The following is an 18,305-nucleotide window of genomic DNA, read 5'->3' as shown; positions in this document are numbered from 1 at the left end:
TGAAGACAAGGCACCAAGATTTGCATTACAATGACCTGCCCCCTCCCTGAGTTCAGGCAGATAGCTGCAGACCCCTATTTGCTCCCACTTTTCCTTTGTTTTGTTGAGTTAGAGGCTACTTACGAGATAGCAATTTGGTAATAAAGAAGGTCTGTTCATGTGAACCTGCCTTAAACTTCTAAGCAGGCAGTAGACGATTCTTTTGGCTGTTAAGTAAAGAATGAATTTTAGGTGGTAGATTTTTCGTTCAGTGTTTCACATAAAACCTTTTAAGCCAAGAGAAAGAGTTAGAAAGAAACAACTTTGTTTCATCCTAAATGTGGAGGTGAATTTACTGTCTTTAGTGTTGATTTTTAACAGTTTTCTCTTCCTGTGTCTAAATGTGGGTTGTATTGTGTTCTTCTGGGAGGTATTTATTACTTAGAATATGTTTTTTGCATGGCAACAGAGATTGCGTCATAGTTGTATCCTGTTTCTGGATCAAAAGCAACCTCTGGCTTTTGTTTTCATTGGTCAAAAGTTGAAAGCTTCTAAATTAAAGGTAATTATGGAACAAAAACCTCTTAAATTCTGTTAAAGACTTGTTGCTGGTTCTGATGTTCACCTCCCAGCAGGACAGTGACACTAAACATGTAGCCAGAGTTACAACTGAATGATCAAGCATAGTAAACTCTTAGAATGGCCTAATCAAAGTCTTGACAAATAATCAGTGGAAAGACTTAGAAATTTTTGTACAGATGGTCTCTGTCCAGTCTAACCGGGCTAACTGTGTTTCATATTTTTTTTTGACAATGTTAAGATTATACACATTTAAGATATTTTATTCATATACGTTTATTACTATTATTGCTTTGAGAATTAAACGTGTTCAGTTTTTCTTTAGAGGATTGGGTGGAGCTGCAGTGTTTAAAATTAGCTGGGCTAATTTTACCTTTGAGATCTTTGTTGAATAGCACAAAAGTTACGTAGCTTTGTAGGCAGTTAGTTTGGATGCAAGACTGTAAATCATTGAAAATCCATTAGCTTTCTGAAATGGTGTCCTGGAGTCTGTTCATGACAGTTCTTATTAAAACAGAGATTAATTGTATTATGCTTTTTCAAAGCTTATGTTTATTTAGGATTATAGTTTGTTTTTACATGAAAAAAGCACCTCCAGGATTAGTCATTTGATGAAACACCTCCAGCTTTTCACATGAGGGTGTGTATAACCTGGGATGGAGTTTAAAAAAACACGTAAAATTAAAAGATCTTCTGAATGTGCTCAGTTTGCTTTTGGTTCAATATCTTGTACCATTGTAGTTTTGCTGGAAATTGAGCCATTGTGAAAAAAAAACAAAAAAAAAAGATTGTAGGGAATTTCTGGTAGCTAGGATTTACCTACAAATATTGTGGAAATAAAACATGTGTATCTATATCTGCCACAGGCTCTGTGTACATTTGATAAGCATCAAGTACTTAACTCTGAGTCTGACGGTAAGATGTGAGCGCAAAGAAGAGATACTTGGATCTGTCTCAGATTCAAAGCACTGATGGCTTATTGTCAAGTACTTCCTTTAAAGGCATACTGTAACTACAGTGATAACTGAGCCGTGCCTCTCTGCATTTAATCCTTGCCAAGAAAGTTGACTCTTTTAGTGCAATATGATGCGTATCTTAGGTTTACCAGAGGAGATAAAAGCAGCAATTACTAGAATCTGAGGTAATTTCTGTAAAATGTGTTTCCAGGTTAAAAATGCTGCACAATTTGTTTTTATTCAGCCAAAAGCATTAGGGCCAGGCTAAGAGATTTTAGTTGTAATTGTTAGAATAAGGTCATAACATTAGCAGAAAAAAAAATGTAATAAAAGTAAGAGAAAGTAATTTTAATGAAAAGAAAACCTTGATGATGTTAAGTTTTGATGTGGCTAGCTCTTCAAGTCAGTAAACTTTTACTCCCTACTTTCATTCACAGTTATTTGCTCAATCTTTTCAGAACCCTGCTACTGATAATAATTTGATGCTAATCTGTTAAAATATTACATCTTTCCTTATTTGTAAAATCAATACCAAAGTATAAGTTAACAAGATGCTCAACATTGCTCATTCTATTTGTAAATTATTATTCATCTAAGAGTTACCATGAAATTACTACTTAATATTTTTTGTATTACCACTTTATTGTGGCAATGTTATGAATTTATTCTTGCGTTATTACGGCTTTATTCTGGTAATCTTATGACTTTTTTTATTACAATTTTATTCTTATTTCAATTGTCATATGACTTTATTCTCGTAACACTGATTTTTATTCTGGCAATATTATGACTTCCAGCATTGTTGCTATTCTCGTATCATTTCGACTTTATTGTACAACTTCTCGTAATATTCTGACTTTATTCTAATAAAACCTTTTTCTTATAATATTCTGACTTTATTCTTGCAATAACATGACCATCTCCTTTAACTCCATCATACAAATCAGACTCTTTAAAACGATTTGCTGTAATTTGTATAACTTTCTGTAACGTACACTTCTAACTTAATCTTTAATCGCTCCACTAATACTGAATGGCGCTAACTCGGCCTTGTTTACTCAGTAATAACTTCCACGTCAGTGTGTTGCCAGGGCCAGCTCCAGTTTTTACTTTCTGACGGGTGTGATCAGCGATCAGGGCCAGTCAAGCGGGAAATTAGCCAGTTCCGGTCACCAGCCGATTTCTCTATATAATTCTAGTGTGTCATTATTGTAGCTTGACATCAGACAAATAAGTGTGATGGAGAGGAATGCCCACGCATTAATATAATCTGATAGCATCGCTGGTTGTCTTCATCTCTTCCCTCTTCCCCCTTCGTTTTCTGTTGGTTGATTTTCTGGTTTATGTTCAAGACTCAAATTGTGGAATTGTATTAGATCAGCCTCAGATCTAAAGATGCTAAATTGTAAGAATGAGGGTAAGGGGTAGATAAAGGTAGGAAGCAGTGGAAATTTGGAAAGGGTTAGATGAGGTATGGTGTGGGGGAGGAGGTGGCGAACATACAATCTCCATGGCAGCAGTTTGATCTTTCTCTCTCCGTGGCTGTCAGGTCTGCAGTGCACACAGTGACAGAGTGGACAGGTTGTGCTGATGACCAGAGGTGGGGAGGGGAGGAGTATTCTTGGATCAGAGGCAGTGGTCGGTTCCTCTTTTCTCTGTTAACCCCCCCAGCTCTGCCATCTGCAGACACCGAGAGCTGCTTTGATTGGATTAGCCATGAATTAATGAGACAAGCTTGAAGAGCAGCTTCTGCTGTGGAAATCTCTCATATCTTAATTTGCTCTTTGTGTGAGCATGTGTGCATCAGATTTGATTTTTCTCTCAAGAATATGCATGATCAAAATGTTTGTTTAAACATAAATAACTTTAAAAATATATTTAAAGTTGTAAAACAAATGTTACATTTTAATGGAACCTGTTGCTTTTTGATGAAGAGTAAAGCTAATGGAGGCATTTGCCTTCCTCATATCTTCTTTTAAAAGTGTTGCTTTAGTTTGAAAGGAGTTTTCACTGAGTTGGGGGGAAAAAACAGTTGCTGAGTTGTTTATTGTCTCATCTGACCAGGAATCTTTGGAAAAACGTCTGCTGGACTTGTGTGTTTATGTTTTTCAATGTTGGAGGTATAAAGTTTCTAGAAAAAAAAATCCATCGTTCTGTTTATGACTCAAACATTGTTCCTTCTTTTGACCACTTAGTGGTTACAAAGTAACAAACTTTATCAAGCCATAGCAAAAACATTCACAGCGAGTATCAAGTCTGTACATTTCTACATGGCTTGAGCACTAAAATAACTCTGCCCTGAGGCCCCCCTGCTGTCTGAAATTAACAGCTTACATAGTATTTATTGTTGTAAGTTTCTACTTAGCGTGAGATGGAGGAATCAGGTGGGGGGATGGCATTGTTTAGTTTGGGAAGTATTCTGTTGGTTGCGTAGCAACAGGCTCCTGGAAACGGGAGTGGAAGGTGTTGCCACTAGCAACCGTTGTTGCTCTGCAAACAATGTGGGCCGGTGCAAACACGAGCCAAGACTGTGGGCTCCTGCTTTTAATTGAACATCTGTATGTGTTTTTCAGCAATTGAGCGCCGTTTCCGTTTGATATATCAGTGACACAGCCTTAGATTTCGTCTTTGCTGTTAACATGATGAACTGTGCAATTACTTAGACTTTCTGCTTGTTATAAAGTCTCTTGTTGTTTCAGTGCAGCTTGTGAAACTTGGGTATTTTTTTCAGTGGAGGAGCTGCTGTGATGCTGCTAAGTGCTCTTCAGGGATTTACTCGCATAAAATCAGGCTCAAAGACTTAACTTGAAAACAGACTTTTTAGATGAGGTTGTCTTTGTGTTGGACTCAGAAAGGACTGGCTCTCAACAGCAGACTTTCCTGAGTATTGGTTTTTGCAGCAGTGTAATGTGCCTCATGCTGTGTTCTACCTTTGTGCCTTTCTGAGCTGCTGGTGGGGAATTTGTGTGACTTTTAACCTTATCCAGACATGAAGCAGAAGGACTCCTCTAAGGCCCCATTCTTTGTTCCTACTCCAACTCAATGATTTGGCACACTTCAGCCAACTTATTTAAAGTTTGACTTTACAGGATGAGAACATACAGGTCAGCAGCACCCAGTTCTAGTTTCTTCTGCACCATCGTGACACACTGCCACCCACTCTTTAATGACATAAATTGCCCCCTAGGGTTGTGTCACTTCCTCTGGTGAAAAAGACAAGTTACAGAGAAAAATTATAGGATTGCTGCCATGTATTTATAACTTAGCTCACACTTTGGGTCCAAAACCCCAGACTTCAGAGTGATATTTGAAAGTTGCAGGAGCCTTTTAAATGTACAGTTGTTTATGTTGTTCTCAGGCATACGAGTTAGGAATGAAGCTATTTTGTAAAATACGAGAACCTGTCTACAGGGATTGCTTTTGTTATCTGTTCTCTGGGAAACTTTTAAGATCTATCTACAGTATTTTAAATATTAGGAACGTTTACATTTCAACACAGGTCTTATTTACTCAGTGTTAGTCATGTAGACAGATCATTATCTCTGTGACATCGCATCTAATATGTCACTGATGGCACAATAGTGTCCCAAGAAAACCACATTATTAAATGTAATTGCTCTCTCGAACTGAGGAAAGTTACATTTCCAATCTAAAGGTACTGGTTTTTATACTCTACTGTTTGCAAAATTCACCAGTAAATCAAGATGCATCGATTAAACAGTTTTGTGACTGATTTATAATCACCAATTCTGTATAACTCTGACCTTTTACATATTTGAGCTTTGACACAGGTGACACAAAGCAGTTCCACTAGATTCTACTGCTGTGTCAAAACCAAAACAAAATGATTGCGTTATTTTTGCCTAGTTGATCATGATTATTTCTTCCTTTACGATTTTCAGGCGCTGGTTGCTTTTATTTATTCCCCACTTAGCTGACGAGGAATGAGGCAGAAGGAAAAAGGGTGAAGACGTGCAGTAAATCCCCCGGGGCGTGGAGTTGAACTCTAGAAAGCTGCGCTGAGGACTGTAACCTCTAAAAGAGGGATCTGCTCTACCAGCTGACCCACACTGTGACTCCAGAGTTGACATTTTAAGTTGTCTATATCATGTTCTGCTATTGCTTGTTATTATTGGGACAGTTAGGAGAATGAAGAGTCATACTTTAGATGTGAAACTTGCAAAAGATTGCCAACATTTTGTTTTGTTTCTGCTTTCTGTCATCTGCTGCTGTTTCATCCCCAATGTGACTTCTTTCTAGAAGTCTCTAAACCTTTTTTGAATTCTGTGGCACAATTTTTGAAAGCCTCGTTTTTGTCTCATGAAAGAAAGGCTAACTCAGTCCTCTTCATTCAGAAATGACTTTCACACTGAAAGTCATTTCAGTGTGAAATGACTTTTTATCTGTGGCCTTTCAGCGCCTAAGAACTATGAGTTTACTAAACAGAAAAAATATTTTTGGGGTTTCTTACTGATTAGACTGTATTTAATTGAATCTAATCCATGTAATATGACTTTTACCTTATCTTGAGATGATAATTTGAATGGATACATTATTATTACACTGAATCTCTTTCAGTTAAGTTGGTCCTAACTAAAATTACTAAACTTTGCCTTAGACAAAGCTAAGCCTAATGGTAGTAACACTTTATTTGATGGGGTGTGAATAAGACTGACATGACACTGTCATAAACATGACATAACACCTGTCATGAACATGAACGAGTCTTTATGAATGTCTATGGCTGTTGTCATGAAGTGTCATTCGGTAAATAATGACACTTTTAATGCAAGGTTGCTCTAAAAGTTGCATTGAAAGTCCATTAAAAGTGCCAACATTGCATTAAATTATCATTATTTACAAAATCATGCAAAGTTGGCACCTTTAATGGACTTTTAATGCAACTTTTAATGCAACGTTGCATTAAAATTGTCATTATTTACCGAATGACACTTCATAACAGTCATAGACGTTCATAAGGACTCGTTCATGTTCATGACAGATGTTATGTCACGTTTATGACAGTGTTATGTTAGTCTTATGCACACCCCTTCAAATAAAGTGTTGCCAACCTAATTATTCAATAAAGAACCTATATAAAAAGTGCTAGTCCTTAATTTGTATCATGATGCAGTGTTAAGCTGGTGATCTGAAATTCCTACGTCTCATAGTGAACAGTGCCAGTAGCTTGTGTGATTGTGTGAATGAATGATGACCATATTTTCCTGAAATGATCCACCCAAGCAGATGTTTTTCTGTGTGAGCTCAGCATTTTTGTTCAGAGCTGCTCGCATTTATTTCCACTTCCTTTTGGTAACCATGATTTTGTAGTTCTAAGCAGTTTTTAGGCAGTTTTTTTTATTTTGAAGCGCATGGTTTGGGTTCTTTTATTCGTATGACAGCTTATGAATCCTGCCGACTAACTTTGGTTTATTATTTGAAATTGAAAGTCTTATCAAATAGTCTCTCAAAGCTGATCTAAAATATAACAAACACACTTACAAGCTTTTCAGGGTTTCATCTAGTGTATTATAAGCCTGGCGGGCCACCCGCTAAGTATCATTTATTTTAAATCATTTGTTTATTTACTGGCTGGTGTTCTTTATACACAAGCCAGTAACAGTAAAGACGGATTAAGTTAGGTTTATAAATGACAAATTGAGCTGGGTGCAAGGGAGTGCACACCATTTGTGCCTTCCTTGTACCTACCCATTGGCCTCACACGTTATTTCCAAATTATGATACCTACTTGGGCACGTCCATATATTTGTAATTTTTAACATTTACCAACGCATAAACACGGTTTCCTGGGGGAAGTCTTGCGTTTTATTGTTAGTAGCCATGAGCTAGACTTCCTTAGGCTTTTTTAAATGGTGTTTTTGCTTTGTAAACATTTTGAGTCCTCATTCCATATTTATTGTTTACAAAATGCATAATGGACAAAAAGTTCCTCGTCAAATAACTTAAAATTGGCTCTTTACTCTCTTGTTTATGTGTTGGCTCAGCTATGATTGAAGTGGTGCTTGTCAGCGATGGCTTACTGGAAACTGAAATAACAAAGTTATGCGGGCTGACTGACGAGGCTAATAATCATAGGATGTCGAGATCAGGCTGTCTCTTGTAACTTTTCAATGATTTTTAATCTTCCGCTGGTCTGCTAACTATCCAGGATTTCTGCCGTAAGCTACATCTTGCTCATCAGATGAGCCCACCCCCCCAGCTGTGCTGCCGTATCTCTCACCCTTATTGCTGCTCTCCTCCCCCTTTCCCTCTTTGTGGTCACACTCAAGAGTTCCTGTGGAAGAGCTTTATAAAAGAGGGATGAGGATGGGGAGCGAACACAGAGGGGTGGGGGTTGACTCATGGTGGTCGTCATGGAGTCCTCACCATAGCAACCGACAAGCGTTTACAAAGCATTGAGGAATTTCCTCATATCAGCTGGATTATTGGAGCCCATGGAGACGTCTCTCATTTAAAACTCATGCTGGATATCGTCAGGACCTTTGCAGGGGCTGAAACCCCACTGCCATTTTCATCTTTTCCCCTTTTTTTTTCAGAAAGTAGGGAACTTGTGTTTTTTTTTTCTCTTCACTCTCTTCTCCCCTTGCAGTACCATTCTTGTGCATGCCTTACCCCAGCTCTTTCTCTCTGTGTCTTTGATTTTTAAAGAGCCTTTGTGTCACTCCATTTTTAGCTCCCCTTTGCTATGCTGCACACATTGTGACCCAGTGGAAAGCAAAGTGGTGGCAGTGGGTTCGGCCTGCAGGGAATGGCGCAGTACTGTTGGTAATTTTAGCTCCTCTGCCCTAACTTTCCCACATGATTCTGTTCTGATAGTAGATAGTGAGGAGTACTGTTGGGACCTCCCATTTTTGGCATTTATTAAAACCAAACGATATCCAGTGGGTCACTTAAAGGTTTTGGTGACGCAGCTTGACTTGATACAGCCAAAAGACTCTGCCAAGTCTTTTGAATGATGATTACTATAATTGACTGTTTTTAGCAACTCTGTTAGCACAAGTAGCATAAATAAATCAACAGCCACTGTTTGTTTCTTAGTGAATCTAGATCCTCATGTTAACGTTGAAATGTTCAAAAGGTTGCTAACATTCCAATCCCCTCATTTCCCAAGACAGACGAATAACTTAAAAGATTTAAACCAATTACCTTTGAGGTTCTCCAGTTGGCCTTCCTGTTAGCAGCTAAAAGTCTCTCTCTTATGGCTGGAATCAACCACAGGCATGTCTTGACATGTCATAGGAAATACATTTTCCTTTTTAAACTGCTTGTTGCATCTCTCTGCTTCCCCCTTTGCTGTCAACTTACTGACGTTGTTGTTGTATTTACATTATTCAGACCCCCTTGTTATTCTGTGATCAAAAAAGACTGAAAATGAATCTGGTGGCTTTTTTATTATGCTTTTGGAGACTTTTGGAGACAGCAAAAGTCTGAACAAAACCACCCAAACCACAGTTAAGAAAACTGAAACAACAAAAATCCATAAATAAAAAAACCTAAGCAACTTCCAGTATCCAGCTTATGGGCCTCTTTTGCTGATATCAAATTACATATGTTATTATTTTACAAATGTTATTTCTTTCTTTAGTAACTTCTGGTGACTTTTAGTCAACAGAAACTTTATTTTCTAAAAATTTGCAACAAAGTGTCTGGTATGTTCATTGACTTCAAAAAAGATTGGATTTTTCATTTTCTGACTGACCAGCCAGTGATCAAGACGGATCAAACTAAACATCGTCCAATTCTTGATGCAATTCTTTTTTTTTTTTAAAGGTTTTATTGGCTCTAGTGGCCTTTACTTGATGACGGTCAGACGTGAAAGTCTGAAAGTCTGAAAGAAATGTGGCAAAGATCAACAGGCTGGGACTCAAAGCTGTGACAGCCGCGTTGAGGACTAAGGCCTCTATACATGGGTTGTGCTTCACCCCGAATCTCTAGTTTTAAATCTTAATATGACCTCTGAATGTTCTGTGAAATTTTTGTTCCAGATTAGTGCATTATCTCATGCATTTTTTTTCTATGAATTCCAGCATGCAGAACTCAGAAGCAGCGTCAGACCCCCCCACTGGTGTGGCAACACTACGGACATCATCATCGGCCCAGGCTCCTGTGGTACAGCCTGTCCCAGCCTCCCAGCAGGTAGGGACCCCGCCCATCAGCCCACCTGCTGTTTCTATAAGGACAGGAAAAAGCCTTCTTCGATTGGACTTCCTAATCCTAGATAGGATAAAATGTCAGTCAGGAGCTTATTGTAAATATTTTGAATGATGTTAAAGCTGAAGGTAGTTGATTCTGAATGTGCTAAAGATTAACTTTACAGGTAAAACCAGCAGAAATAGTATTAGATTTATTTTTCATTAGGAATTTGAAGTTATACTATTTAAAGTTAATAACTGGTGTCTTTTTTTTATCATTTGGTGACACAAATGAGCTGCTTGATGGCAGAAAATTGGACTGCATGCCACATAAACAAAACCTACACCTCTCATCTCATTTCCATGTCGCTCGTTCCATTTCTCTGTCTTCGCTGCTTCTGTTTTTCAGTAAAATGTCAACATTATCTTTTCCGAAACAATGAAAGGTTTAACATGTAGTAATCAGTGTTTTCTTGATAAAGGTGTTTTCTCGTTGTGTAGACTTCTAGTGTTTGTGTGTGTATGTACATGCATACCTATGTAATTGAGTTGTGTCTCATATTCACACAGAGGGTGCTGGTTCAAGCCACAGGCTCAGCTCAGAAAGGAGGACAAGTATCAGTATCCAGGGTCCCCCAGCAGGTACACAGTACTGTGCATACCTGTACCGTGTTCTGAAAATAGTTGGACACCCCTTGACTTTTTACAGACTGCTTTAAAGATTTTCAAAAGTCTTTTTACCAGTTAAATTTAGCCAGAGAGATATACGTTCTTTTCCTAAAACATGGTTATTTGGCTACAAAAGATCACCCAAGTTTCAGATTATGAAACTTTAATAATTTATTCATTTTCAAGTGAAAAACAGTTGTCCAAACCAACCTGACCCTTGACTTTGACTAGACCACTCCATAGATTTTAAAGTTTTTTCCTTTTGAGCTACTCAGAGTTGGACTTATCATGATTTGGACCATTATTTTGGAGTAAATCATTTTCAGTGCTCTGTATATCCTCAAAGATATATTATTTATCCCTTTGTGACACTTTCCATTCAGAAAAAATTATCTTAAATTTGATTTTTGGTAAGACTTAACTTACCAGCCTGTTCCTCTCCAACAAGCTGTGCATCTTTTCCTTTGTGCGCCTCTTAAGGATATGAAAAGTTTCATTCTGTGGCTGAGCTGTAGGATCACAAACACCCAAGTTAAAATGAGGCTGTTTTTGAACTGGCACTGCTTCCTTGTTCCCAATTTGATGGGAGGAAGGACCCTCGTTAGGCTCCCTTCTTTCAATCCACTGAGGTTGATTTTGATGTTACCCCTCACTTTGTTAGAAACGTTTCTACTGAGGGACATGTTTTTATAAAGGAACATCTGCAAGATTGTCTCCAGCTACCCCCTTTTCATTTGAAACACATGCACATGTCATTAACATCAACATTCACATACTAAAAATGTGGAAAATGGAAGTCCAGGCAGCAACACTAAAATATTTACAGTTAGATTAATGTTGAAAAAAATTAAAGGTGCAATTAGAGCCAAAATTAGACTTATGTCTGGCAGACGTAAGTTTATTGTAATTGTTAATGACAAAATTTTTATTCTGACTGCAAATAATATGAACATTTTGTAGTGGCCCAGCTAGATTGCAAACCTGAATTTGATGATCTGTGTAAAGAGCTGAAGATTAGGATTATGGTATGGAGGTTTTCCAAACGCAAAGACATGGAGCTCATCACCAAAAACAGATAAAATGGTAAAAATTCACCAAAACCTAGTCAGTAATTCAAACAATGATTTGATTGCTGTGATGCCAGTAAAAAATATTCTTATTGATGGGTGTAAATGATTTGTGACATTGCATTCGTATATGAAAATGTAAACACAAGCCTTTTGAATTTGATGTTCGAGTAACTCTAGCGATAAATTTCTTTTCAGAAAAAAAATTTAATCCGAAATTACAGTTAATTTTGGACTTAACTGTAAAATATGACTTGTGACATTATGAATTGTTTTTATTTTTTTGGTTTTCAACTCTTCTTAGTCTAAGTGCGTTGTGTCAACCTGCTGCAGAGTTTGAGTGGTATTCCTGAAGGCTTGAACCAAAACCCAACCGTTTGTTACGACTTTCTCTCCATTTTCATCCTTAAGTAGTTCCTACATCTCTAGTTGTGCATCTGCATCATTACAGTCTGTTGAAGTTCGGATGCATTTCATAACCAGTAGCAATTAATTTAGTTTCATTGTCCAATTCCAATTTTCTTCACATTTTCGTAGCATCCACATCTATTGGCACCCCAGGTAAAGATGTTTTGTTTTTTACTTCTGAACTACAATCTTAGAGAAAAATTAAGAAAAGTGCAAGCTTTAGTTTGAATACATTTATGCAATGTGGAAGAAAAATCCCAGACAAATAAGTTATTCTATACACTTTTTTTTTTGTTTTGTTTTTTACAAAATCACCGCAGCTGGTCTATGTTTTTATTTCGTATTTTTCAGTTTTGCCAACGGGACAGAACTTGGTCTTTTTATCACAATGTTGGGACACGAACAGAGGAATCTTTGACCGTTCTTCTTTTCATAATCTCTGTATGTTGTTCAGAGCTAGGAGTGTTTTTTGTCATAAATTCAGCTTTCCCTGCAGTTTTTCTGTAGGAGTTTGTTCTATAGACTCGGATGGGCATTGAAAACAGTTTCTTGTGAATGATTATTGTGTCAGTGTAACCGGACGTTATGGATCATTACTGAGCTGAAAGACCCAGTTATGACCCATTCTCAGTTTTCTACCATTATCTTATTAGACTTTATATAAAATGTTCTGGTATTACTTGGAGTTAATGATGCAATATGCTCTAATAAACAAGAGGGAAAGGCACAAAGCCTCGGATTTTTTGGGCATGGCAGAACATCTGACATGCTTCCCAACTGCTGACATGTTTATAGGTTATTAAGGAGACATGGTGACCCCTCAATATTTACTACAGGCCTCTCATGGTAATCTTTGGAGATTTTTTTAAAATCTGCTACTCTCTGTATGTGATGACAGGATGGATCTTTGTCCAGCACTGTTTTTCAAAGTTTTAGTTGTCTTAATAATCATTTCTCTGATATTAAATATGTGAAAGTTTTGTTGAGCAGCCATGTCCTTGTAGGCATTTCATGACTTCATAATAATAATAACAACAACAATAATAATAATAATAATAATAATAATAATAATAATACACACATCTGCTTTTGTTGAATCCCATGTTTTTTTCTTCCATTTTGAAGAGGGGTTAAGCAAAATGGGGCTCTGTGTCAAATTAAACGTGTATATTCCAGAGAACCAGGAAGTTGTGGGTTAATAATCAAAGATTTCATTCCTATCAACTGTAGAAGCGATCAATTCAAAGTGTTCATTAGTTCTCAGACATATTGCTACAGCTGCATTTGAGATTTTTGGAAGAAACAAAAGAAAAATGTGGGGTTTTTCCTTCCACTAAATAAATTGACATGCGTAAAATGTTGGATTTTTCTTAATTTTTCATTTTTAGATTGTTATGCTGCAGTAAAAAAAAAAAAGTTTTTTTACACACCTTTAGCTGGGGTTTTAATTGATGATTTTTTAAAAAATATTTTAATAACTTGTGCTTTGGACAGATTGTGAATAAGCCAAGGGGTGGACAGGTTTTTCTTTTTTCTGCTATATTTTATTTAATCACCTAACTGCATTTTTTCCATTTCACAGCTGTTTTAACTCTGAACACAACTTTTTGTACTGTGTCTCTTTATACAAGCAGCAGGTACAACATGTCTACCCAACTCCAGTACAATATGTAGGAGAAAGCGGAGAAGCAGTTTATACCAACGGAACTATGTAAGCTCAGTTCTTTAATTTAACTGGTTTTAAGGTGTTTTATTCCTGTCAAGGAAGTTTTACGTAATAATAATAATAATAAAAAAAACACTCCCCATGAAATTTGACAAAAACCTGCAGATATTTTTTCCAGATTCTGACACAGACTCACAGTTTACACCACAGTGATTACAATCTTCTTAAATTATGCAAGAGTGAGTGGTGTGTTGAAAACACGGTGACGGATGAGATTTCCCTCACCACTTGTCTCCTCATGTTAACTGCATCTCCAACTGTTTTTAAAGTGGCTCCAATCAAAATGCCATTTAGGCTAATTAAAGCCCAGCTGTTTTTTTTTTCTTCTTCTCCGTTTTGCAGTTTTATTGTTTAATGTTGCTCCAATATGACCGAGTTTTGTGACGTCACTTAATCTGTTGTCCATGTCGACACAATTGCATACAGCAAATCATTCCTGTGGGCTAAACAAGGGACACGCTGATCAAAATTTAGATTTTGAATTCTGATCTAGCTATTCAACACATCAATAATCCACTGCAGTTTAGGCCTGCAACTAACGATTATTCTAGTTATCAGTTATTCTATCTACTATTGTGACAATTAATCGGATAAAAATATTGCCCATTCTGAATATTTTTCATTTAACCAATACAGAACTACAGATGCAATGAAAAACTAATAATTAGTTTTGGAAAATAAACTGACGTTAACGTAGTATTCCTTTAGCAAATGCTTGATCATTTGTTGCAAAAGATGCATCTACAGCTAAGAAACACTTATAATATTAACTTGTGAAAAATCGATCTCTTTCTGCTTGACTTAACATCAATACTGTAGAGATAATCTGTTTACTTTACAATTTAGCCAATTAATTATTTGATGAGGAAATATTTCCTTTAATAGGATTTAAAATAGGTGAAGCTAAAACAGCCACCTGAGGAGTTTTGGGTAGAACATTTTTACAAAGAAGTTTTTGTTTTTTAAAATCATAAATGCAAAATATACATTTTTATACAGCTTTGGCTTATTAACTGCTCTGACTGTTGCTTTTTTGAAAATGGCCTCTCTTTGAGTCTGTCTCCTCCAGTTAATGATTAGTCGATTACTAAATTAGTTGACGATTACTCCAATAATCGATTAATCACGATGATCCTGATTAATCATTTCAGTGAGTGTGACCCAGTAGAGCTTTGGTGTGATGCATTCACTGACTGACAAATGATTAGAACATTTGAGTTTCCGATTAAACCAAAAATCATCAGCTGATTTCTTGGTGCATCTCTGCTTTCATTGAACTTCTTCTGAAACAGGACAAAGCGAATTTATTGAAGATGTTTATGGTAAAACTCAAAATGCACCTGATGCTAACCGCAGCCATCTGTCTGCAGCCGAACGGCCTACTCCTACAACCCGGACTCCCAGCTGTACGGACAGGGCAGCGGGGGGGCCTACTTTGACTCTCAGGCCGGAGGAACCCACGTCACCACGGTGGTGTCCTCCGCCAGCAGTGGCGTGCCGCCTCACGGCATGGTGGGCATTGCCATGGACGTGGGCAGCAGCCACATCATTTCCAGCGGCAGCACCTACCTGCTGCACAGCGGCGGCATGGAGGGGAACCGCAACCACATCTCACACTCGTCTCGCTCCTCCTCAGCCATGGTGAGTTGGTCCTGAGGTAGAACCAGGAAAGTCAAAGTTTTCTGTGGATTCTGTCGGCTCAGCTGGCAGGACCTGTTTCCTGATTAACACTCCTTTATGCCAGCAGTCCACAACCTGATTTGAGTTGTTGTACCTGAATGACCACACACTGAGAGCAAAGTGGTGCTAGGCAGCTAGCCTGCAGAAGTGGGACTTTGCCTTAATTCAGGGCTGAATTGTTTTAAGGGTTTTCATGGGGCATTCGAGAGGCCCTGAAACAAAGAAACCCCTGGGGCTTCTTACCATTTGGCCCAGAGCCCGCTGGATCTCTGCTAAAGCCTTGGAACTCTGCCTGCTTCTTTTTCCTTCTCTTATGTCTAAAGTCTGGCATCAGTTTTGATTGATTTTCCTCCATAGATGTCTCCACTTTAGTCATTCAGTTAAACATCTAATCACTCAAATAATTTAGTTTTTTTTCTCTCTGAAGAAATCAATGTAGAGTTACTTTATGTTGTGCCTGATTTTGTCATTGTAGCTTCTAACGTATCTGCCTATTTTGGTTTTAAAAAAGTTTTTTGAAGTTGAACCAACTCTGGGATGATTGACATTGTTGACCCAGGTCTTTATTTGACCTGTGACCCTGTTTGTTGTTCCTATTTGCATACTTTTAGTGTGTCAGATCCCGAGCCGTCACTGAGCTGCTTAACCCTATGAGTCCCTTGATTTGCATGCTTTTGTCAGCCAATAATGGATTTGGCTGCAACACTGACTGATTTTAATGGAAATGCAGAGATCTGGCTGCTTGCTAACAGTCTTATTTCCCTTTTCTCTTCTCTTCTTCTTTCTCCCCAACATTATACCCCTGCAATCTTCCTGTTTTTTCTCTCTCTCTTTCTCTCTCTCTCTGTTCTGCCTCCTCCCTTTCTGTGTATCCTGTTTTTTTTTTCTGTTTTGCATGCTTCTTTCTTCAGCTTGAAATGGCGATTGAAAACCTCCAAAAGTCTGAAGGAATTGCAAGTCACAAAAGCAGCCTGCTCAACAGCCATGTAAGTCAACCAGGAACTTTCTATGTAAAACAGAACAGAAAGTTATGGCTGAATCTGTGGACTCTGTGTTCTGCTTGTGTCTGCTCAGTGAAACACTGTTTGCTGCTGGCTTTCTTTCCCCTTCCCAAAATGATTTGATTTAGTTTCATTCTTGACCTAAACTCATGTGTGCTGTCACTTTTCCTTATATACAGATTTCAGATGATTGCTCTGATACTCTGCATGAACTAATGCTGATTATTTGTTTTTCCTGCTTTTTCACCAGCTAGCTTTCTTTTTGATTTTTTTATTGGAGGGAAAAAGTTAGTTGGACGAACCAAAAGATTTTTTTTTTATCCTTTTGGTCAGTGACTCGATGCAATCGTTTCCTTGGATGGAAAACTTTTTACAAATTTGAATAATAATCTAAAATTGGCTCCTTATATATTATAATGTGGTTCCAGTTGATCTTGTATAGACAAACAGTAAATAATAAGTAAAAAAAAAAGTGTCTACATTCTATAAACTTAGTGCTTTGTTTGGATTAAATATTAATAATTAGTTTTTCAGCTACCGTTTGCATGGTGTCCCTGTAACAGTGTCAATGATGATATATTTTAGTTTTATTTATCCATAAATGGTGAAACAGAACAGCACAGAAAGATTAACATTGTGTTACAGAGGTAAAGTCTAAAGATACAGATAAAAAACTAAATAACATAACATCAAACACACTGCATGTTAAATGTAAAGCTCTTAAAGCAAACTTCAAAATGTTCACGATTATTGTGTTTTTTTGTTTTCTATAAGAATTATTTCAATTAATTTAATGACATATTGATTGCAAGAAGTCTGATAAAATTGCAGAGATAATTTCTTTTAATCTTTTGTTCTATGAGCCTCGAGTTTCTGTAGAAAAAAATGTTACAGTGGTCAAACATTTTTAACTGTTTTCATTGGCCTTTCTAAATTGCATATCAATGACAGATTCAGTGTCCAATTTTTTTTCTCCAGCTACAAAACACTAAAGAACAAAGACAGCTATTCCGTTTTCTATTAGCAGCATAAAAGACATGAGGTTTACTGAGAAATTGTTTTCAGTGGAGACGCTCCAACAAAACGCTTCTGTGGTGGAGGAGAGGAAAATATTCAAATTAAAAGATAGAAGAGGAAGAGTTGCAACACATCTTTACAGCTTTATTTCACTTATTTGTCACATTTACAATTTATTTTATTATTGTCATATTTAATGATTTCATTGTTATTTTTTTGTCACATTAACATTTTTTGTCTTGATCCCATAACATTTTATGTATCATTGACTTTTTTATTTTTCACCTTTACGTTTTTGTTTTTAATTTGTCACGGAGTTTATTAATATTTTTGTCACATTTACATGTAAAGGACTTTTGTCAATAAATGCAATCAGTGCAAACAATAAATACAAAACGAAGGAAACTACAACACAATTTTTTATAAAAAAAAGTGTAAGAAAACATTAAAACTAAATTACATATTTGAATTTAAATAGGTAGAAATGTGATTTAAGGTTTTCCCTTTAACGTTGAACATCATGTGTCCAAATTGTGTGTTTAAAGTTGAGTTATTTTAACTCTAGTAGCAGTTTTCATTGCTCTGGTTACTTACAGCCGTAGCTCAGAGACAGACATGGTCACGGGTGGATGTTTAAAAATCAGAGGCTGTGTGATGTGTGCGTTATGTGGCGTTTGATGTGATAAAACGATCTGCTGCTCTCCTCTGCGGCTCAGGTCCGTCTCCTGGGAACGCTCCGGGTGTGAATATATTCTCCTCCATGTTTGCAGCTTCAGTGGCTGCTGGACAACTACGAGACGGCGGAGGGAGTGAGCCTGCCCCGGTGTTCCCTCTACAACCATTACCTCAGGCACTGCCAGGAGCAGAAACTGGATCCGGTTAACGCAGCGTCCTTCGGGAAGCTCATCCGCTCCGTCTTTATGGGCCTAAGGACGCGGCGCCTCGGCACCAGGTAGGAGGACGCTGATAACAGTAATCACATAACTTTTCAAGAAGTGATGAATATGATCATGCTTACATGTACTGGAGAGGGACTGGTGGAGAGTAATGATAGTAATTACTCTGATGGC

At 37.4% G+C, this 18,305-nt stretch overlaps 1 protein-coding gene across 5 annotated transcripts in view; it reads left to right on the top strand.

Annotated features, from left to right (window-relative positions):
• rfx2 (regulatory factor X, 2 (influences HLA class II expression)) overlaps positions 1 to 18,305 on the top strand; it is a 32,705-nt gene that overhangs the window by 5,092 nt on the left and 9,308 nt on the right. For 3 of the 5 annotated variants that reach the window (XM_007550920.2, XM_007550921.2, XM_016670857.1), the window contains exons 2-7: positions 9,563 to 9,671; positions 10,238 to 10,309; positions 13,446 to 13,522; positions 14,908 to 15,178; positions 16,129 to 16,203; positions 18,006 to 18,187. In XM_007550920.2, the coding sequence (XP_007550982.1) occupies positions 9,564 to 9,671; positions 10,238 to 10,309; positions 13,446 to 13,522; positions 14,908 to 15,178; positions 16,129 to 16,203; positions 18,006 to 18,187 (785 nt within the window). In that variant the 5' untranslated portion in view covers position 9,563. Of the gene's footprint in view, positions 1 to 9,562; positions 9,672 to 10,237; positions 10,310 to 13,445; positions 13,523 to 14,907; positions 15,179 to 16,128; positions 16,204 to 18,005; positions 18,188 to 18,305 lie in introns of those variants that run through there. The other 2 variants (XM_016670858.1, XM_016670856.1) reach the window with 2 other exon arrangements.

The sequence above is a fragment of the Poecilia formosa genome, unplaced genomic scaffold (genome assembly GCF_000485575.1).
Source record: "Poecilia formosa unplaced genomic scaffold, Poecilia_formosa-5.1.2 Scaffold38, whole genome shotgun sequence".
In the NCBI taxonomy this organism is placed as follows: domain Eukaryota; kingdom Metazoa; phylum Chordata; class Actinopteri; order Cyprinodontiformes; family Poeciliidae; genus Poecilia; species Poecilia formosa.
This window is presented reverse-complemented; position numbering and strand designations above follow the sequence as displayed.